Source organism: Vulpes vulpes, chromosome 2 (assembly GCF_048418805.1).
Source record: "Vulpes vulpes isolate BD-2025 chromosome 2, VulVul3, whole genome shotgun sequence".
NCBI lineage: Eukaryota > Metazoa > Chordata > Mammalia > Carnivora > Canidae > Vulpes > Vulpes vulpes.
The window spans coordinates 121,942,208-121,963,065 of NC_132781.1; the positions used below are offsets into that span (position 1 = coordinate 121,942,208).

The 20,858-nt window shown below is 38.6% G+C and overlaps 1 protein-coding gene across 8 annotated transcripts in view; it reads left to right on the plus strand.

The window, feature by feature from the left end:
* The window catches only part of ARHGAP26 (Rho GTPase activating protein 26), a 416,966-nt gene that overhangs the window by 239,752 nt on the left and 156,356 nt on the right, over positions 1 to 20,858 (plus strand). For all 8 annotated transcript variants that reach the window (XR_012000004.1, XM_072749878.1, XM_072749874.1 and 5 more), the window contains 2 exons: positions 3,671 to 3,736; positions 8,125 to 8,199. Coding sequence is in view for 7 of the 8 variants with exons in the window: in XM_072749878.1 (XP_072605979.1) it covers positions 3,671 to 3,736; positions 8,125 to 8,199 (141 nt within the window). In the remaining variant the exon portion in view is untranslated. The remainder of the gene's footprint in view (positions 1 to 3,670; positions 3,737 to 8,124; positions 8,200 to 20,858) is intronic.

Consider the following 20,858-nt stretch of genomic DNA (forward strand, 5'->3'; position numbering starts at 1 on the left):
TAGAAACAACAGTTGGGACTGGGTGCCTGAGTGGCTCAGTGGTTGAGCATCTGCCTTTGGCTCAGGTTGTGATCCCAGGGTCCTGAGATTGAGTCCTGCAGGCATCAGATTCCTCAAGGTGGGGGGGAGGGGGCTGCTTCTTTCTCCACCTATATGTCTTTGTGTCTCTCATGAATAAATAAAAATCTTAAAAAAAAACAACAATCAATGGGTGGATATATGACATGTGGTATATCTAGACAATGGAATATTATTTAGTCATAAAAGGGAATGATGTATTGATGCTGCAACATACATGACTCTAGAAAACATACTAAGTGAAAGAAGCTAGACACAAAAACCATGTGTTATAGGATTCCATTTATATAACTTGTCTAACATGGGCAAATCTATAGAGACAGAATATAGAAGACTGGTTTTTAGGAACTGATGATCGGCAGGAAATAGGGTATGACTGCTAACCTATATTAAGTTTTATGTAGAGGAGAATGAAGATGTTATAGAATCAGATACTGGTGACTGATAACGTAAGTATACTAGAAACTAATTAATTTCGAGCTTTAAGTGGGTGGATATTATGGTATGTGAATTATATCTCAATAAAACTATTACTTTAAATAATCTTCCCTAGATATTAACAGGTGTTTGGCCTGTGTATTATGTTTTGTTATTAAATTTGGGAAAAGTCTGTGACATGAGTTGATTGAATTTCACTTGGGAGACGATTTCAATCTGACTTGCAGTTTTGAGTCAGAAAGCTCTGTTCTACAAGATTTGCAGAGTAAATACTTGGTTTATACTAGAAAAACCATGAGAGTGAGTATAAGTAGACTTCTTACAGCTTTAAGGGAGTAAGAGCAGTGGTTTGTATAGCAGGTGGTCTCCAGGAAGAAAAATACTGTTTTCCTCCTTTATGGTTCTTTACTCACTATCCTGCAGGCCACATGTGTTTTTTTTTTTTTTTAAAGATTTATTTATTTATTTATTTATTCATTCATTCATTCATTCATTCATGATAGACATAGAGAGAGAGAGAGGCAGAGACACAGGCAGAGGGAGAAGCAGGCTCCATGCAGGGAGCCTGACATGGGACTTGATCCCGGGACTCCAGGATCGTGCCCTGAGCCAAAGGCAGGCGCCAAACCGCTGAGCCACCCAGGGATCCCCTACCACATGTGTTTATAATAAGTATCAGTATGTGAGAAATATGTATGTAAGAATAAGAGTTATTTTGTTTCCTTTAAGAAGAGAATTTTTAATAAACCAGCGTTCCTTTTTTTTTTTAAGATTTTTATTTATTCATAGACACGGAGAGAGAGAGTCAGAGACACAGGCAGAGAGAGAAGCAGACTCCATGTAGGGAGCCCGATGTGGGACTCGATCCCGGGTCCCCAGGATCACAAACCCAGGCTGCAGGCGGCGCCAAACCGCTGCGCCACCAAGGCTACCCACCAGCGTTCCTTTTTAGTTTGAAGAATTTTCTTAAGGATTTTTATCTTCAGGGATCCCTGGGTGGCGCAGCGGTTTGGCGCCTGCCTTTGGCCCAGTGCGCGATCCTGGAGACCTGGGATTGGATCCCACATCGGGCTCCCGATGCTTGGAGCCTGCTTCTCCCTCTGCCTATGTCTCTGCCTCTCTCTCTCTCTCTCTCTCTCTCTCTCTCTGTGACTATCATAAATAAATAAAAATTTTTTAAAAAAAAAAGGATTTTTATCTTCATTGGATGTAAGTTTACTCATATAGAGAGTTCAACATAGGGCAAGGTGTACCCCTATGTTATTATTATTATTTATAGTAGTCAAATTTTGGAAGCAGCCAGAATATCTGTTGGTAGAGGAATGAATAAAGATGTGGCATGTACACACACACACACACACACACACTCACACACACACAGGAATATTATTCTGCCATAAAAGGGAATGATATTGGGGCAGCCCCGGTGGCCCAGCGGTTTAGCGCTGCCTTTGGCCCGGGGCGTGATCCTGGAGACCTGGGATCAAGTCCCACATCGGGTTCCCTGCATGGAGCATGCTTCTCCCTCTGCCTATGTCTCTGCCTCTCTCTCTCTGTCATGAATAAATAAATAAAATCTTTAAAAAAAAAAAAGGGAATGTAATCTTGACATTTGCCACAACATGGATGGAACTAGAGAGTATAGTGCTAAGCCACATTAGTTAGAGAAAGACAAATACCATATGGTTTCACTCATGTGGAATTTAAGAAACAAAGCACAAGAACAAAGGGGGGGAAAAAGGAAAGACAAACCAAAAAACAGACTCTTAACTATTGAGGACAAACTGATGGTGACCAGATGGGAAGTGGGTGGGGGATGGGTGAAATAGGTGATGAGGATTAAGGAGGGCACTTGTGATGAGCACTGGCTGATGTGTGGAAGTGTTGAATCACTACATTGTACACTTGAAACTAATATCACACTATAATGTTGACTGGAATTAGAATTAAAAACTTAAAAAAAAATTTGAGAAAGGTTCTGTTTGGATTAGGTCAAAGGATGAGTTCAAGGTCTGTGGTGTCCTCATATTTTCTAAGTTTATTTCTTGCCGTGGGATGATGACAAATTATTTAAAAATATTTCCCTTCCTACCTTCTCCCACTGTCTTCTCCACTGTGACCCATGAGTTTGTAGAATGTCTTGTCTGGATATCCCAAGGTGCTCAAAAGGCGAACCCCTTCTTAAAGATTACCATCCACATCTTCTCACTGGGTAATCAAAGCCTAGAGATGAATTTTGGTGGATTCCAAGCCTATCAGGTTGGAAATTGATTCTGTGCTGTGGAAAAGGTTGCTACTTTTGATTGTTAATTATCTGAATGACATTAGTGGGGTTTGTGGCTGGTGGAGAACTCACTATTTGCTGACTTATTATACACAGGATGGCTCTACTGCTTTATTCTTATGCGTCTGGTAACTTCTTTGTTCTAGGCTGCTTTAATTTTCTTCCAGGCCACTTTTCCTTTTACCATTTTTCCTTCTTTTCTAATCACCTGAGCAGGATTTGACTTCTGTCCTTAATTCAAGGTCCTGTTTAAGGCAGTTAAGTCTTAACAGGCTCTGGAGTGAGTTTCCCACCTATTAGCTTTGCAGCTTTGGTCAAGACATTTAGCTTTGCCAAATCTCAGTTGTTTCTTGTATAATATGGAGCTAATGATAATATCAGCCTAGAGGACTTGTTAGGATTAACTGAGATAATCTGTGTAAAGCACTTATCCAACATTTATTGAGCCATTTAATTTATGCTTTTTGAAGGAGACAAAGAAGCAGTTAGTCCTGTTCCTGACAATCACAGGACAAGCGACTTAAAGGATGCCTACTTATTCCTTTGGTAAAGCATGCATCAGTCTATGCTGCAGTCTTCAGCTATAAATAGAGGAAAACGTTGCAGAGTGACCATGAGAATTAAATGAGATAATATAAACATAGCACTTAGAACAGTACCTGGCATGTGGTAAGCTCTCAGTGAATGCCAGCTGATTGATTTTTTCTTTTTCTTTTTTTTTCTCTTTTTATTTTATTTTTTTCTTTTTCTTTTTTTATTGTTCTTATCTATGGCCCAACTGTGGGACTGATTGATCTTGGGTCTATCAGGCCTTATCCAACATTGGTATGCATGGCCAGCAACTTGACTGCCTTTCTCTTCCTCTTTCAGCTGCACAGTTGGACAGCATTGGCTTCAGCATAATCAAGAAATGCATCCATGCTGTGGAAACCAGAGGTAAGGTCATTCAATAGCTGCCATTATTCTCAGAGGTCACATATCTGGTGAGGTGTCTGACCTGCTACCTGTTTCCCGATTTTAAGTGACTCCTTAACTCCCCAAGTGCCATTGTTGGTGTGTTTCTATGAGTCGTGTTGCTTTGAAGCAAAAACTCATAACTGATTTGGTATCGTCAACCTGCTAAATAGTAGAATGCTTTAAAGGCATACATATCAAATACATAAGATAATAGAGTCTAGTTACTGAAATTCAGTTAAACTATTGAAAGATATAATTGTGATGTAAAAGTACATGTGTTTCTTTGTTATCACTTTAAATAACAAGTAATAGAAGTGGGTCTGATAACTGGCATAATTTGGAAATGCAGCTGACTCTTGAATAATGCGGGAGTTACAGATGCCAATCCCCCTCTCCCCTGTGCAGTTGAAAATCTGCATATAATTTTTTACTCCCCCCCAGACAACTACTAACAGCTTTCTCTTGATCAGAAGCCTTACCCATAACATAAATAATTAACATATATTTTGTATGTTTATGTGTTATATACCATAATACTACAATAAAGTAAGCTAGAGAAAAGAAAATGTTAAGAAAAATCATAAAGCTTTTATAGTTCTATGTTTATAAAAAAAAAATCCATGTGTGTGTAGACCTGTGTATTTCAAACCTGTGTTGATCAAGGGTCAGCTGTAGTGATATTTCAAGATGTCTGTAAAAGTTGTATTGTGTTAGGAAAATATCTGATTTCTGAGCAAGTCATAGATATTGCTAATACCGTAATTTATTGCTTATATCATAATGGAAGGAAATGTTTAATTTCAGTGACGGGGTCGTGAAAGTAAAGGTGTAATTGTTTTTCTGCCAAAGTTCATTGACACTCTGAATTCTCTAGTGAATTCCTGGAGTGTGTGGATGCCAGGTTCAGAACCATACTATGAAAAGCCGGTCCCTGGTGACTATCCATGTGGGCAGAAGGGATCAGGCCCCTATTTTCTTGTAGCAGTGCTGTAACTAGGCCCTGCCTATTGCTCATTAACCTTTCCTGAGTCTGTCTGTAGGAAAAGGACTTTGAGAATCAGGGAAGCAGATTTATCACAATGGTCTCCATCCCTTCTTCAGATATTGCCACAAAGGAGATTTCTCAGTTCCAGCATTTGGGAGCTTTGAGTGCTCTGCTTTTTTTGTACCCCTCAGTAAAGCTGATAATTATCTTTGCTGTGGATTTGGTTAGAACCATTGTCAAAGATGTGAATCTTACTGTTCCATAGCCTTAATCCACTAATCTTTTTTACTTGATTGAAAGAAGTTTTACCTTTTAAAGCAGGCTCTATAATTCTTGATAGTTAAGAAATATAAATATCTTTATAAAATCTATGAAGCAGGACACCTGGGTGGCTCAGTGGTTGAGTATCTGCCTTCAGCTCAGGTCGTGGTCCCAGGGTCCTGGGATCGAGTCCAGCATCAGGCTCCCCACAGGGACCCTGCTTCTCCCTCTGCCTGTGTGTCATGAATAAATAAATAAAATCTAAAAAAACAAAATAAAGTCTATGAAGCATGGAGTAGAGAGGGACAAAAAAAAATCTTTAACTGTGTGAGTCTCTCTTCCTAGTCAGAAAGTGTGTTTTAAGTAGTTATTTTAATGTGTGCTAAGATTTTAAAAATTTTTGCTTATTTCTGCTTCAATAAAGAGTTAAGGCAGCTTGCAAAGACAAGTAAAATACAGCCAGAGAATATATAGTAGAAAGAGGTGAGATTTCTGGGAATTGATCTGGAGGAAAATAAGGACACAGGCAGGTTGAGCCACAAAGCTGTTTACACAGTGGTGTTAAGGTGAAAAACAGAAACTAGCCAAATGTTTCAAAAATTGGTTGAATCACCAGTGGTACTTCCATGCCTTAAAAAAAAACTGAATCGCTAAAACTGTAGTGGAAATACATTTATTGACATGTGAGATCAATTCTAGGGGTGGCAGAGGAAGGGGAGATCCATATATGCACAGGTGTCATTGTGTTGTCAGTGGGGCTCGCTGTTCTTCTTACTGTCTTCCTTTGATTTATCTACTTGCCTTAACTGAAGTTTCTGAATTTTTAAACTATTACTAAGGAAGTTTTTCGACAGGTGTTTTAATTTTCTGTTCATTCTAAAAGAAAAGAATGATGAATAAGAGGTACAGAGTTAACAAAGGTAGAGGCATAAAGTGCAGCCAAAAGTAAGTTCAAAATAAAAATCCCTCCCCTCCACTGTGAAATTCATCCACTTGCCTGAAGTGGGTCACCTGTTAGTCTCAGTTCTCAGCAGCTAAACTATAGGGAAATGTAATAATTTAAAACCCTTCACAGAGTAAATGGAGACTGGTAGCTCAGGAGGAGAGCTTTTTATGATATAAAACCAGAAAATATACACAGTAAGTAGTAGAGGAAGAATAAGGTCACCATCAGTTTGGTGTCCTTCCTAGCCTCTGCCTCTTTGTCCCCTCCTCCTCTAAAATGAAGATGAAAATGGCATGTTTTAACTTGTGAGGGAGTTTTCATTTGACACAAAAAAGAAAAGAGGAGAGTTAAATGCCATTTTAGCATAAATACTTGAAGTATGTGGTTATTTTCTTACTGGAATGCATGTATGTATAGACATTATTTGTGGTGATCAGAGGTGAACAGATCTCCCATATTTTTGGGGGTTCGTTAATCATCATCCAATGGGAAACAGGGTTATAACCAGTTCCAGGAAAGGTCAAGGACAGAAGTAGGGACACTTTAGGAAGGACAGACTCTTAAAGCCACCGTCATAATGAATGACGGTTCTGCCATTAAGTAGTGTGGGGCCCATCCCTTAATTTTAGACCACAGTCTTCTAGCCCCTGAATCATGCAGGCTGATGTACATGCTTTTACAGGTCCTTTTTTGCTATAAAATCCTATCATTCTAGACCACTTCTTTTTTATTCCTTAATTCTACATAGGCTTTTTTGGAGACCTTATAGAGTCAGCCTTTTCTCAAATTTCTTCCAAGAAATTTAGTTTTGGTCCCAAAGTAGTGGCTCTGAAGGAGTATAACTGAGTGTTTTATTCATTATGTCATGTATCGTATACTGATCTAGGCATCAGGGATATAATGGTAAAGAAGACAGAATCACTGTACATAGAGGTTATGTTGTAGTTGTCGGGAAAATGACAAACAAGAAACCAGAAAGAAAGATATTTTCACATATTATTACTTGCTATAAAGAGAGTAGGAGATCAGCAGTAGTGTTGGTCATGAGATGCCTTAGGTTGAAAAGATTGCATTTCATTTGAGACCTGAATGATAAAAGATCTGGGAGAAACATGTTCCAGGTAGAGGAAACAGCTGTGAAGAGGCTGTAATTTGGGTGCACAAGTTTGATATGTTGGAGAAACAGGAAGGCCAGCATGGCTGGACAGAGTAAAAGTGGTTGATGATGCAGATCTGGGTGGGCCTATGCTTAATCCTGCAGGGCCTTCTGGGCCATAGTAAATTTTGATTATGGTCTAAATGCAATGGGGAGCCATTGAAGGTTTTGAGAAAAGGGAGGATTTGAACTATTACATACTTAAGTTCATTTTGGCTACTGATTGGAAATGTACATCAGGGGAATAAGATGGGAAGCAGGAGACCAGTTAGTTGGGAGAGGTCAGGTATGATGGGCTAAACAGAAAAATCATTTCAAATCACTTGGTCTAAATGATCCCTTTTTGTAAATGGTATACCCATGATCTAATCCTTGCACTTAAATAAACAAAACACTGAGATGGGTTTGTTTTTGGTTCTTTGGGTCTTTGGAGGTAAACCCCTTCTAATTCAACTGCGTGTTTACTTGAGTTGAGTGAAGGTGATTCTCCTTTTTCTTCATAAAGAATATTTACATGAATAAAATAGATTTCCTAATTTCTCAGGCTTGGTGAACATTGTCTAAAATTAAAAATACTCTCACACCTCTATATTTTTATTCTGTAATTGAAAATAGATTATAAGGCATTTATCCCTTGCTACAGTGTGAAATTTCAACCACGTCAGTTTTGTCTTTTTAAATTAAAAAAATTGGTTAAATGTAACATATTTAAAAATATATATTTAGCATCTTTCAAAACTCTTCAGATACGCATTTGGCAAGAGAAGAGGAAGGTTTCTTTCCTCTCTGTTGACTGAACTGAGCTAACACAAGGGCTGAAGTGTGCATCACACCCGTGAAATCCTAGACAGCTGCACCAAATCCCACTCCTTTGCTAAGAGCAGAGCTGAGTGACAGGGGACTTTAATTAGAGTGGGTTTTAGAAGGACTGAGAAAATGAAAAAAGTGCATCTGGCTGGGTTGGCTTGAGTTGTGTTCTGACATGCCTCTAATTAAATCATCATTGTTTCTCTTCTCAGGGATCAATGAGCAAGGGCTCTACCGAATCGTGGGGGTCAATTCCAGAGTGCAGAAGCTACTCAGTGTCCTGATGGGTGAGTGCAGCAGTGGTTGTGCCGGGCAGGTCCCATTGGGGTCAAGGGGGTACCTTCGAAAAATTGCTAGTTCTATAAGTATGAACAGCCTCTTGGGAAGGAATTGGGTGTCCAAGAGGGAACACCCAGAAATCAGCTGCCCCACTCACCAATTATAAGAGATACTTACAGGGACTGGACAAAACAAAAAAATGGCAGGGCCAAGGCACCACACCCTCTGTTTGTAGACTCAGCCACTGCCAGTCCAAATGGCGCTCAGTCACTCATGTGACCACCACACCCTACTCTGTCTTTAATAGCTTATGACTCCACTGTCCTCTTTGGAGACAGACATTTAATGGGGCACACCCGATGCCCGAGGAAGGGCATCCTTTTATCTTGCAGAGCACCTCAGATATCATGTTTCCTGTTACCAAAAAGGTATCACGTGACTGCCAGATAACATGTATATAAACAGATGATTCTTGTGATCCTCATTGCATCTAGATTTCTACCTATACTCTCATTTAAGGAGCAGAACTTCCCTTACAGCTAGCTGACATAAATATAAAACCACTATGTCCAAATGTGTAGTGTTTGAATCAAAACCCCATGAGTCAATGAGCCAATTTGCTTAGGCTGCAGATTTCCTATATTTTTAGATGTGAATGCAGCCAGCTTCAGTGAGTCACAGGGATTTAAATGGCAAACAGATCAGATTTCACATATCAGTGGCTGTTACTCATCCACATGGAAGCCCAGCCATGCACTTGTAGAGACTATTACTTAGGGTCCCTGTTCACTGTCTGGGCAAGGATACTTCTCTTGTTAATATTTGTCTTTTTTTTTTTTTTTAACCAACCAGTTTCTAAAGACAGTTTTTGAATGTAAATAAATACCCTTTCATGTTGTCCAGAATGACTCTTCTCTGTTTTTCTAGAGAGCTCCTTGCTTCTTGTTAGCAAAACCCTATTCTTTTACTTACAGTGAGATGTTTTGTTTGCAAGTAGGATTATTTGTGAGGTACTCTTGCACTGAGAATCTGATTCTTGGCCCAGATTTGCAGCATGGTTAGTTTTTTCATTTATTTTGAGATAATTTTACACTTATATGCAGTTGTAAAAAGTTATAAAAGAAAGATATATGTATCTTTACCCACTGTCTTCCAGGAATAACATCTTGCTACAATATAGCAAGGATCACAACCAGGATATTAATACAGTCAAGATGCAGGACAGTGCCATCACCACAAGCATCCCTTGTGATGCCCTTTTATGGCTACATCCATCTGCCTCACATTTCACCTCATCTCCTTCCCTTGGCCCTGGGGCAACTCCTGATCTATTGTGCATTTTTCTAATTTTGTCATTTCAAGATTATCTCAGTAGAATTATATAATATGTAATCTTTTGGGATTGGCGTGTTTTTTTTTTTTCATTTAACATAATTCCCTTGAGATATTTTCAAGTTGTTACAGATGTACCACAGTTTGTTTAACCATTCACCTATTGCTGGAATCCATCTGGGTTATTTCCAGTGTGGCAAGTTAGGAATAAAGCTGCTGTAAATAGTTGTGTACATGTTTTAAATATGAACACAAATTAGTTTCTCTGAGATAACTGCCCATAGGTTCAATTACTGGATTGTACAGTGATAGAGTGAATTTTTGAGAAATTGTAATGTGAAGAAGATTCTAACAGGTATTAACCCTCAGTCTTTCATTTTTGATCAGAATTGCAAACATGTGGAGTATGTGCTTGCTGAAGCAGATTGTCAGGTACTAGAGCTGAAACTTTAGGAAAGAATCAGTCCTTATCTGCAAAGAGTCTGGTGGGGGAGATACACATGCATGAAAATCATGATGTAAATTATGGTACTGGCACCTAATACATGCTGTATCTGGAAGATTGAGTAGTGAAGGAGAAAATAGAAGAATAATTCAGATTCAGGAAATGAGCAGTAGCACTGCATGGGGGGGCAGAAGTAAGGGTCAGTGGTGGCTATAGTAGAGGATACTGATTTATTATTAATATTATTATTTGAAAGTGTTTGAGGCTGGATCAGAAGAGTTAAAACTTAAAAGCTAAGATGGTCACTTTTGTCAAAGTACTTGAATATTGTGCTAAAAAGTTTGTGAGGTTTTTTTTTGTGTGTGTGTAGAAAATAAGACAATATTAAAGATATCTAAATAGGGGGGTGCGTGGTTGGCTCAGCTGATTGTCTGACTCTTGACTTCAGTTCAGCTCATGGTCTCGGGGTTATGAGATTGAGCCCTGTGTCATGCCCAGCATGGAACCTAGCTTAAGATTCTCTCTCTCTCTTCCTCTGCCCCCGCGCCCTAAAAATAAGTTTCTAAGTAGTGATGTTGTATGTGTAAGGGCTCTTTTGTACACACAGTGTCAGGAAGACAAATCAGAACAATTTAAAAGAAAAATAAAAGACATTGATTTGCTCACACAACTGCTCAGTCCCAAGATGGCAGAAGCATAGCAGTATCTGGTGGCTCCAGTGACCTCTTTACCTTTGTTGGAGCCTTTCCCACTCCTTTCTTCTGGCTTCTCATTATCTGTGATCTCTGCTTGTCTTAGTATCAGCTGTTTTCTTTGTGGAAGTGTCCCACATATTTCAGCCTCAGCAGTTTCTGCATCTTACATCACTGAATAGAGAGTATCTTTCTTGACAGTTCATGGAGGACTTTGATTGGTCAGCATGGGGCCATTAAGGTGATTCATTTCTCAATCTCAGGGCGTCCACATGACCTATAGCAGATGGATCTGGATGGCCTGGATCTCATGCCTATCTCAAGTAATGTTGGGAGAGTATGGCGAAGTAGAGTAGAGAGGGGGGTTCGTTCATAGAGGCCTGTGGACTGAGCAGGATTATTTACAGAATGATGGAGGAGTGCTTTCCTGAAATAATAGCTTCTGGGTAGATTAAAAAAAAAAAGTATGTCTAACACGTCCAACACAGGTTTAACAAGATCAGATTATAGTCTTAGGAGGGTAGCGCTGGCAGCAATGGGGAGCACATATTTGATATGGAGAAACCCGGAGGAAGAAGACAGTTGTAATAATTAGTCATTTTGAGGGCTATTGAGGGCTGGATGAAGTAACTGCTCTGAGGTTAGGGAAAAAAGGCTCAAAGTGATTGGAGAGAGTCAACAGGACTTTTTGAGAAAATCAACCAACTGGATGGATATAGGGCAGGGAGATTTCAAAGATGACAGATTATTAAAAACATTTCTTTTTTTAAAGATTTTATTTATTTATTCATGACAGAGAGAGAGGCAGAGACACAGGCAGAGGGAGAAGCAGGCTCCATGCATGCAGGGAGCCCAACGTGGGACTTGATCGCGGGTCTCCAGGATCACACCCCAAGCCGAAGGCAGCACTAAACCGCTGAGCCACCGGGGCTGCCTAATGACAGATTATTATGTAAGGTGATACTAGTGAAAAGAAATAGGACATTTTGGATGGGTTTGCTAGAAAAAAAGAACCACTTTAGCTTAGTAGTACTAAGCAAAGAGCGGTGTGAAAGGATCTTGTTTTTATCACTTCTCTTAGTGGCTCTCAAACAAAATATTTGTCCTCGTCTTTTCCTCAGTTTTCCTGAGGGCAGACAAATAATCATGAATATCTGAGAAATGTCTTGAAAAACTAATAACCAGCAGCTGAAAGTCATAAGGCCAGCTGCCTCTGCCAGGAGAACGTTACAAATAGACTAGAACGCAAACTAAGACTCAGCCAGAGCTGAGAGCTGACCACTGTGTAAGATCTCATCAAAAGTGGAGAACGTTAGGGACGCCTGGGTGGGGGTGGCTCAGTGGCTGAGCATCTGCTTTCAGCTTAGGGTGTGATCCCAGGGTCTGGGATTGAGTCCTGCATCAGGCTCCTTGCAAGGAGCCTGCTTGTCCCTCTGCCTGTGTCTCTACTTCCTTCTCTCTCTGTCTCTCATGAATAAATAAATAAAATCTTAAAAAAAAAAAAAAAAAGAACAGTATCATGATTCTCACAACCAGTTAAGGTAACGGGATTGGATCTCAAAAGTGAGGAGTCAGTCACCTGTTAGACCAAGAAGGCTCCAGACCTGAAGGCAGAGCCCTGTCTCTCTTCCCTTTTGTGAACATGCTGCTCTCTCCATCAATTCCTGGTATTGGTACTTGGCTGGGTTAGCCAAGAGTGTAAAATAAATAAGGCTCCTGCACTGCAAAACCTCTCCCTGAGATGGCTGGGCCAAGTGTGAACCATTCATTTACTATTGCTTTATTCTGTATCAACTGGATGCCCTTTTAGGTGCTAGGCAATGCATGTAAGATATGGACTATTTTCCAGAGGCTTTCACAAGTGGAGTAGTGAGATTTTATTATTGAACTGTTGAAACATATTTATTATATGGTTTAGAATTAAGTAAAACCAGAGACTTCCTTTGATCACTTTGAGTTTACTTTGTATACTTTTAGTACATTGGAGGACTTGAGGTTGGAAGAGGCATCTTAAGAGCCAGTGCTTTGAGAACTTTTTCCTTCTCTGATTAGAATTCCTTAAGAAAGCTTGCTAGAGTATCTCCTAGTATATGCACTGTAGCCAGGTGCTAATGTCCTATCAAGAGCTATCCTCAGGCACCTGGATGGCTCAGTGGTTGAGCATCTGCCTTTGGCTCAGGGTGTGATCTAGAGTTCCACGATCGAGTCCCACATTGGGGTCCCCGCAAGAAGCCTGCTTCTTCTCCCTCTGCCTATGTCTCTGTCTCTCTCTGTGTGTCTCTCATGAATAAATAAACAAAATCTTAAAAAACAAAACAAAACAAAACAAAACTATCCTTAATTGCCTTCTTCCTAGCAGTGGGTGTCCTTAGTCTGTGAAGAGTGAAAAGGTCTCAAGAATATTTGCAGATTCTTAGAAATAGTCTTTTCCATGTATGTATTGTTTTTCCTGTCCCCTGAATGTTAAGGATATGTTTCCAAATTTTAGCTTAACATTTTTAAATACAAATCAGCTATATGCTGATTTGTTCACTACATGTCTTTTTTTACTTCCTGTACTTCTCTATATTGATTTTTAAATAACTTTTTTTTTTTCTGATCAGAGGTTGTAAGTGGTGATTATAGCAAATTTGGAGAAATACAAGAAGTAGAAAGAAGAAAATAAAAATCTTGCCAACCAGAGATAACCTTTATTGACCATTTTATCATACTGTTAAAATATATTCTATAATATAAAATGTTTATAAAGGTAGAACCACATTGTGCATATATATTGCTTTTTAATAAGTTTTTTTCATATAACACTACAGTCTATTTTATAATGTCATTCAAGTTCTTCTAGAGTGTGATTTTTTTTATTTTTATTTTTGGCTATGTATTGTGTAGATAGAACTTTTTAATCAAATCCTTATTCTCAGATACATAGACTGATGGCAATTTTTTTGTCATTCTGGAAAGTGCTCAGGTGCATGTGTCCATAGGGGATGCAGAGGTTAAAAGCATGTATTTTTGGAGTTAGATAGTTGCATTTCCACTGTTTATCCACAAATTATTTACACCTGTCTAGTCTTCTGTCCCAATATCTGTAATAGTAACTCCTGCCTCTGTAGTAATGTGAGGATTAAAGGAAAGATGCATATGGGTTGCTGATTCGAAAGCTTCTTTATGTTAGTGAATAAATGTTGGCTTTTGTTATTTTTGAGTTATGTATGCATATTGAGTGATTTCCGTAGGGTTTAAGATGTTGAATTGCTGGGTCAAGGTACGTGCATGCTTTCAAAGCCCTGAATTGATATTCCCAAATTTACTCTCAGCAGTTTATGGAGTGCCCTGTATCATCCTTGCCATACTCTTTATTACTTTTTTTGCATATAAATTACAAATATATTTTTAGTGTATCTCTTTTTAATTTCACTTTGCATTTCTGTAGTTCTGGGTGAAGTTGGACATTCTCCCTATGTTTCTTGCTGACTTATTTTCTCCTGAATTGCCTATTTTTGTGCTCTTAGTCTATTTTTCTACTGGTGCATTCATCTTCTGATGGTAAGAATCTTTTAGATGTAAAGGCTATGTTACCAATATTTGTTTGCAGTTTGTCATTTATCTTGAACTTTATTTGTGGAATTTTGTTTTTGTTTTTTGAATATTTAAAATTTTTACAAAGTCCAATCTTTTTTGAAATCAGTCCTTTTCCTAGTCCTTCTCCATCTAGGATTACAAAACCTTTGTGTTTTCTTAACGTCCCATTCAGAATGTATTTATGTAAAATGGAAACTAATTCTCCTTTTCTTTGAATGCTAATCTGATGGACCAATAACCACATAATTAGAAAATTTCCCCCCTCCTACTTTTTTTTTTTTTTGAGATTCTTTATTTATTTATTCATGAGAGACATAGAGACAGAGAGAGAGGCAGAGACACAGGCAGAGGGAGAAGCAGGCTCCATGCAGAGAGCCTGACGTGGGACTTGATCCCGGTCTCCAGGATCATGCCCTGGCTGAAGGTGGCACTAAACCACTGAGCCACCCGGGCTGCCTTACTTTTAAATATCACTATGTAGCGTTCTTTTTTCCTTTCTGGGTCTGATGATGGAGTTTTTACACATATCTTTCCAAAGGAAACAAATTCTCTTTTTGTTTGTTATTTTATAATTCTTGATCTTTAAAAACTTTTTTCATTTTTTTTTACCTTTTTAAAGTTTTTCTACTGATTCGTTTTGCATGTTAGCCAAAATGCTCAAACTTGTACCCCATATTTGTATCATTTATTTAAGTTTCTTTTGGGTTAATTTTTTCCCTGTTTTTAATGTAACTTTTAATTTTATAATTGAGTTGTCTGTGTCTTTACTAACATTACTTACTTAGCTTTATTATTTCAGTCTGTATCTTCTTACTTTGATGCCTTATTTCACAGTGTCCACTAGTTTTTTGAATTTCATTTATAGTAAAGAATAGGTGCCTTCTGAAATTTTGTTAGAGTGTTGTGGTCTTCATATTTTCATGCCAAGCATTTCATCAATTTTTTAATCAAACCTGAACACAAAGAAGTTTATAAATCTTTGCCATTAAATTCAGTGTGGATAGATTCTCCTTGTTCTACTAATTTTCCTGAACGCTGTTAGAATCATTCTGTCATATGAAATGGGAGGGCTGGTATATGTGAATCCATCCAACTTTCTGGTATTTTTACATCTTTGTTTTAATGTGAACCTATAAGCCTGAATAGATTTCTCCTGATTCTGCTATTTGGTCATAGTTCTGGGAGAAGTGGAGTTTATCCCTGCTTAATCAGAAGTGTGCTGTGGTTCTTGACTGTCACTCGTATTTTTCTTCTAGGATTCTCCCTTCTGATTCATTTCCCTTGACATAAAGGGATACCCCTACATTGCTGTCTCCTGTCTAATTTCACTGCCTGAATTTTGATCTCAGAACAATTTTGGCTATTTCTGAAAGCACCTTCCCCTTCATGTGCTGGGGTTGGGTGGGAAAAGTGCAATGATGCTCTGTCTAGTGGATATTCCTCTGGTGACAGGCAGAATGTTGACTGTGGACCTTATTGTGCTTTTGAAACTTCATTTCCCTTTTTTTTGTGCATCTTTATTAGTATTTCACCATGGTGATAAAAAGTATAAATTTCATGTTTCTGTTTTTTCTCATAACCTTCTCCTTTTTAAATTAATGTTTTTTTAAATTTTTATTTATTTATGGTAGTCACACACAGAGAGAGAGAGAGAGAGGCAGAGACATAGGCAGAGGGAGAAGCAGGCTCCATGCACCGGGAGCCCGATGTGGGATTCGATCCCGGGTCTCCAGGATCACGCCCTGGGCCAAAGACAGGCGCCAAACCGCTGCGCCACCTAGGGATCCCTTAAATTAATGTTAAAGCAAGGTTAGTGTTGCAGAGAATACCTGGAAGGTATTAGACTTCAAGGCTTTGAACCACCAAATCACATTAGTATGCCTCACCCACTCATCTCTGATCCCACCATGGACTATACTTCCTTACTCCTCTAAGACCTTGGATGTTTGTCTTTTTCTGTGCTCTTATTTTCTCACATCCTTGTACAGAGTAGCATGAATAAAGCAAGCAAAGATTCCTTCAGAAGAAACCCTAAAGTAATAGGATTCTTTACGTCGTTTTGCATGACAACTTTAGATCTGAAGGCTTTCTTCCTAGTGAATGGAAATAGCCCCAGACTTTGAAGACAATAGCCTCATGGAAGCAGCACTGCCATGCAATTCATTAACTTCCAATTTTACTTACCAGTAAAGGGGAACAGACAGATGGTTGCAGGACATGGTAGACTGTTGGGGACAAAAGATTGATTGATCCTTCTGGGAACTAGTAAAGTTGCTATTAATCACAATCCTGAGTTCCCAAGGAATAAAGAGCCCAGATAGAAGCTCATCTTCCTCTCCACTCATTCCACTATCCCTTTGGCTTATTGGAATGCTACAAGCAGGTTCTCCTAAGACAAGGATTTGACGTAGTAAAAGCTTTCAGATCTCCATACAGAAGTGGCTGTGGATAAGCTGGAGTCTTAGGTATTTGATAAGGGAAGTGATGCAAGGTATTAAGATGTCTGACTTTTATAATCAGAAACTACAAATTTGCTTATGAAATTGCTAAGTATTAAATCTGATCTTGAAAGAATTACTTATAGGGTAAATGAAAAGTCTGATTTATATAGTGGATAGTTTATGTTTATAAACTTTTACCTCAAAGATGTTATGGAGATGGAGAACATGAAAGACTCCAGAAGATTTTAAAGACAGTCCTGAATGGGGTGCCTGGGTGGCTCCGCTGGTTAAGCACCCACCTTCACCTCAGGTCATGGTTCCAGGGTCCTAGGAACAAGCCCTATATTGGGCTTCCTTCTCAGTGGGGTGTCTGCTTGTCCTGCTCCCTCTGCCCCTCCCCCTGCAATGCTTGCTCACACTCTCAAATAAATAAAATCTTTAAAAAAAGACAGTAAAGAAAATACAATACAACTAATATTTACAGAAGGAAAACAAGCTCACATGGTATTTCCTAAGGAATGACATATAGATCAGTGGAACAGACAAGAACATCTAGAAATATGTCAGTTGGTCTTTGATAAAGGTGTCAAGGTAGTTCAATGGGGGAAAGAATGGTCATTTTAATGAATGTATAATTGGATATCCATGTGGGAAGAAAAAATCCATCTTATCTTAAACTATACATAAAAATTAACTCAAAATGGATCACACTGTTAAACCTAAGAGCTAAAACTTTAAGACTTACTGAAGAAAACTTAGAAAATTTTGGTCACCTTAGTTTAGAAAGGATTTCTTAAATAAAATACAAAAATCAGGAAATCTACAAGAAAAATCCGATAAACTAAACTTTATCTAAATAAAAACCTTGTGCTCTTTAAAAGATACTAAGAAAAAGATATTGCAAGCTCTAGATGAGAAGACTTTTGCAAGATACATATCTAATAAATGCATTGTATTCAGAATGTATTAAAAATAACTGAACTAATTGAGTAATAACACAACCAACTCAGTTTTTTTTTTCCAACTCAGTTTTAAAAATGGGTGAAAGATTTAAATAGTTTACCAGAGAAGATACACAGATGGTCAAAAAGTGCATGAAAAGATGAGCAACATCATTAGTCATTAAAGAAAAGCAAATTTTAAAAAGTGAATTATCCCTTCATGCCTACTAGAATAACTAAAATTTCAAAATTGGATACCTAACCATAATCATGTATTGATGAAGATGTGAAGCAACTAGAGCTGTCAGGTTGCTGTGGGAAAGCAAGATGGCCCAACTATTTTGGAAAACCATTTAGCAATTTCTGATAAAGTTAAACATACTTACTATGTGACGTCTCCTACATATTTTTACCTAGTTCCACTCCTAGGTATTGACCTAAGTGATGAAATTACAGTCCATATAAAAACCTGTATGTAAATATTTCTACCAGCTTTATTCATAATGTAGAAAGTACTTTAGAAAGTAGTAGAAAATGGGAAACAACCCAAATATCCGTCACCTGATGAATGGATGGACAAATTGTGGGATATCCATAAAATTGAATACTACGGAGTAATGTAAGGATCAAACTCCTGGTACATGCAAAAACACAGATGGATTTCAAAAGTATTATGCTTTGTGAAAGTGGTTGCCAGGGGCAGGAGGTAGAAGGAAAGGATTGGTTATACAGGATACCTTTTTCATGGTGATAGAAATGACTTTTGTCTTAAGTATGATGGTTATGGGGCAGCCCTGGTGGCGCAGCAGTTTAGCGCCGCCTGCAGCCTGGGGTGTGATCCTGGAGACCTGGGATCGAGTCCCGCATCGGGCTTCCTTCATGAAGCCTGCTTCTCCCTCCGCCTGTGTCTCTGCCTCTCTCTTCGCTCTCTCTGAATGAATAAATAAATCTTTAAAAAAAAAAAAAAGTATGATGGTTATGTGACTATATACATTTGTTTCAAAGTCATGGAACTGTGTGCTTAAAAAGGGTGAGTATACTCCATAAATTTGACTTTAAAGCCCAATAGGAGAGGATTCTCAACTTTCCTCCTTATTAAAAAAGGGAAGTTAAAAACAGGACTTTTTTCTACCTCTCAGATTGGCTAAGATCAAATTTTACATGTTGTCATCAAGAATCTGGGGAAAGAAAAAAAGAATCTGGGGAAAGAGTCACTCTTAAATATAATGGTACAACCTCTGGGGGTAGTTGAGGAATATCTTTCAAATTAAAAATGCATGTACTTTTCAAACTGGAAATTTCATTTTGAGGGATTTTTTTCTATAGGTAAGACATATACAAGGAAACAATAGTTTATATCATTGTTTATCATAGCAAAACCCAGGAAATAACCTAACCTAATTTCCATTAATGGGGATATTATGATACAGTGAAGTACTACTATGAGGTAGATAAATTTATGTGCTTATATGGAACACTTTAAGATACTGTTAAATGAAAATAGTGCACAAAATGACATGTATTGTGTACTTGTGTTTATATTTTTAAAAAGCTCTATGTGTTTATATTTAAAAATGCTTGTGTTTGCATACACTGTTAGACATAGCATACACATACATGGAATGGTTATTAATAGTTGCCTCTAGCACAGGAAAGGTTTACCTTTTAATGTTTATCTACTTGTTTTGCTTGAATACTTTTTTTGCCATGTGCACATACTGTTTTTTCAGTTAAAGAGAAAAAATGAATTTACATACAACTATAATGTATTCTTAGGAAATTTAGGAGTATGTAGGTGGCTAGTCCTGATTATTTGCTCTGCAGTGTCCTTTGTGTTTTCATGAGCAACACAGTATTGAACTAGATGGATCTTGGGACCAAACATTGGGATATTTCTGAGACTATTTCCGCTTGTTACCACTGCCTCCCATCTGTTTCCTATTTTTCCAAATTCATGTGGGAATAGATTCATGAAGGAATACATGCATTTCTCACTACCCAGAGGCTACCTGCTCCTCTAGCTTCGGTCAGTTGTACTGTGCACTGCAATGGTGAAGTGATATGGTGGGGAGAAATGTACCGAGTTCAGAGGGTAATTGTAATTATGTTTTTGCATCATATTTGGACACCACCAGGGAGCTTCTCTAAGTGAGGGGGAGCATCGGTAAGAGGTGTGGAAATTGGCAGCACTTTCTAAAAATGAGGTGGTTTGAGAGGCTGTATTCAATTTAGTTTGGATATTAAATGAATTAAAATGGACGTGCTCAAGTTCTGAGCCTTGCCTCATCAGTGCTATAAAAAGCCCTTTAGCCGAGCTGTAATCTGAGTCCCCTCTCTGTAATGTTACACAATATTCCTATGGTTACAGAGCCCGAATAAATGGAAGCTAATCATTAGTTTGCTAAATGTGGTCCATGGGACAGTTCATAATTCCCAGACCTGCCAACTGCTGCTTGCTTAGCATTGTGCTCACTCTTCTTGGGTAGAAGTCGGTTTGCTCCTCAGAAAAATGTACAGTAACAGTTGTCTCACATCCAGGAACCAAGCACTATGGCAGCTCTCCATGTGTCTCGGGGATGGGGAGGGGGAAAAGGTCGTGCTAAGCAAAGTTTTTTGGTACATACTCTTCTGCAAGAAGAAACCATTAAGGGAGTGAGAGATGACAAAGCAAGAAAAGAATTAAAGTGACAGAGGTTTTGGTCATTTGGAGAATCTTACTTGAGTTGACTTTCCAGAAATTTGCTGTGATAGAACTCTATGGAGTTTACTAGTCTATGACCCTAGAAATAAAATCATACTCTTTGAGTTGTTCATTGTTTGTTTCATGTGACAAGATAGATTTTATGAGTGCCCAGGGTCACCTGCAAACACCTACATGTGCTGCCTTTAGGAGCCAAACATTTTGTGAGGCGGGGCCTTTTCTGTCTCATCTAATACATATCAAAGAGGGGGGTGCCTGGGTGCCACAGCCAGTTAAGTGTCCGACTTTTGGTTTCAGCTCTGACTGTGATCTCAGGGTTGTTAGATCGAGCCCTGTGTGGGGCTTCATGCTCAGTGCAAAGTGTGCTTAAGTTTCTCTCTCCCTCTGACGCTCTCCCCTTAAAATAAATAAGTAAATCTTTAAAAATATATATATGGGGACACCTGGGTGGCTCATTGGTTGAGCATCTATCTGCCTTTGGCTCAGGGTGTAATCCTGGGGTTCTGAGATCTAGTCCTGCATCGGGTTCCCCATGG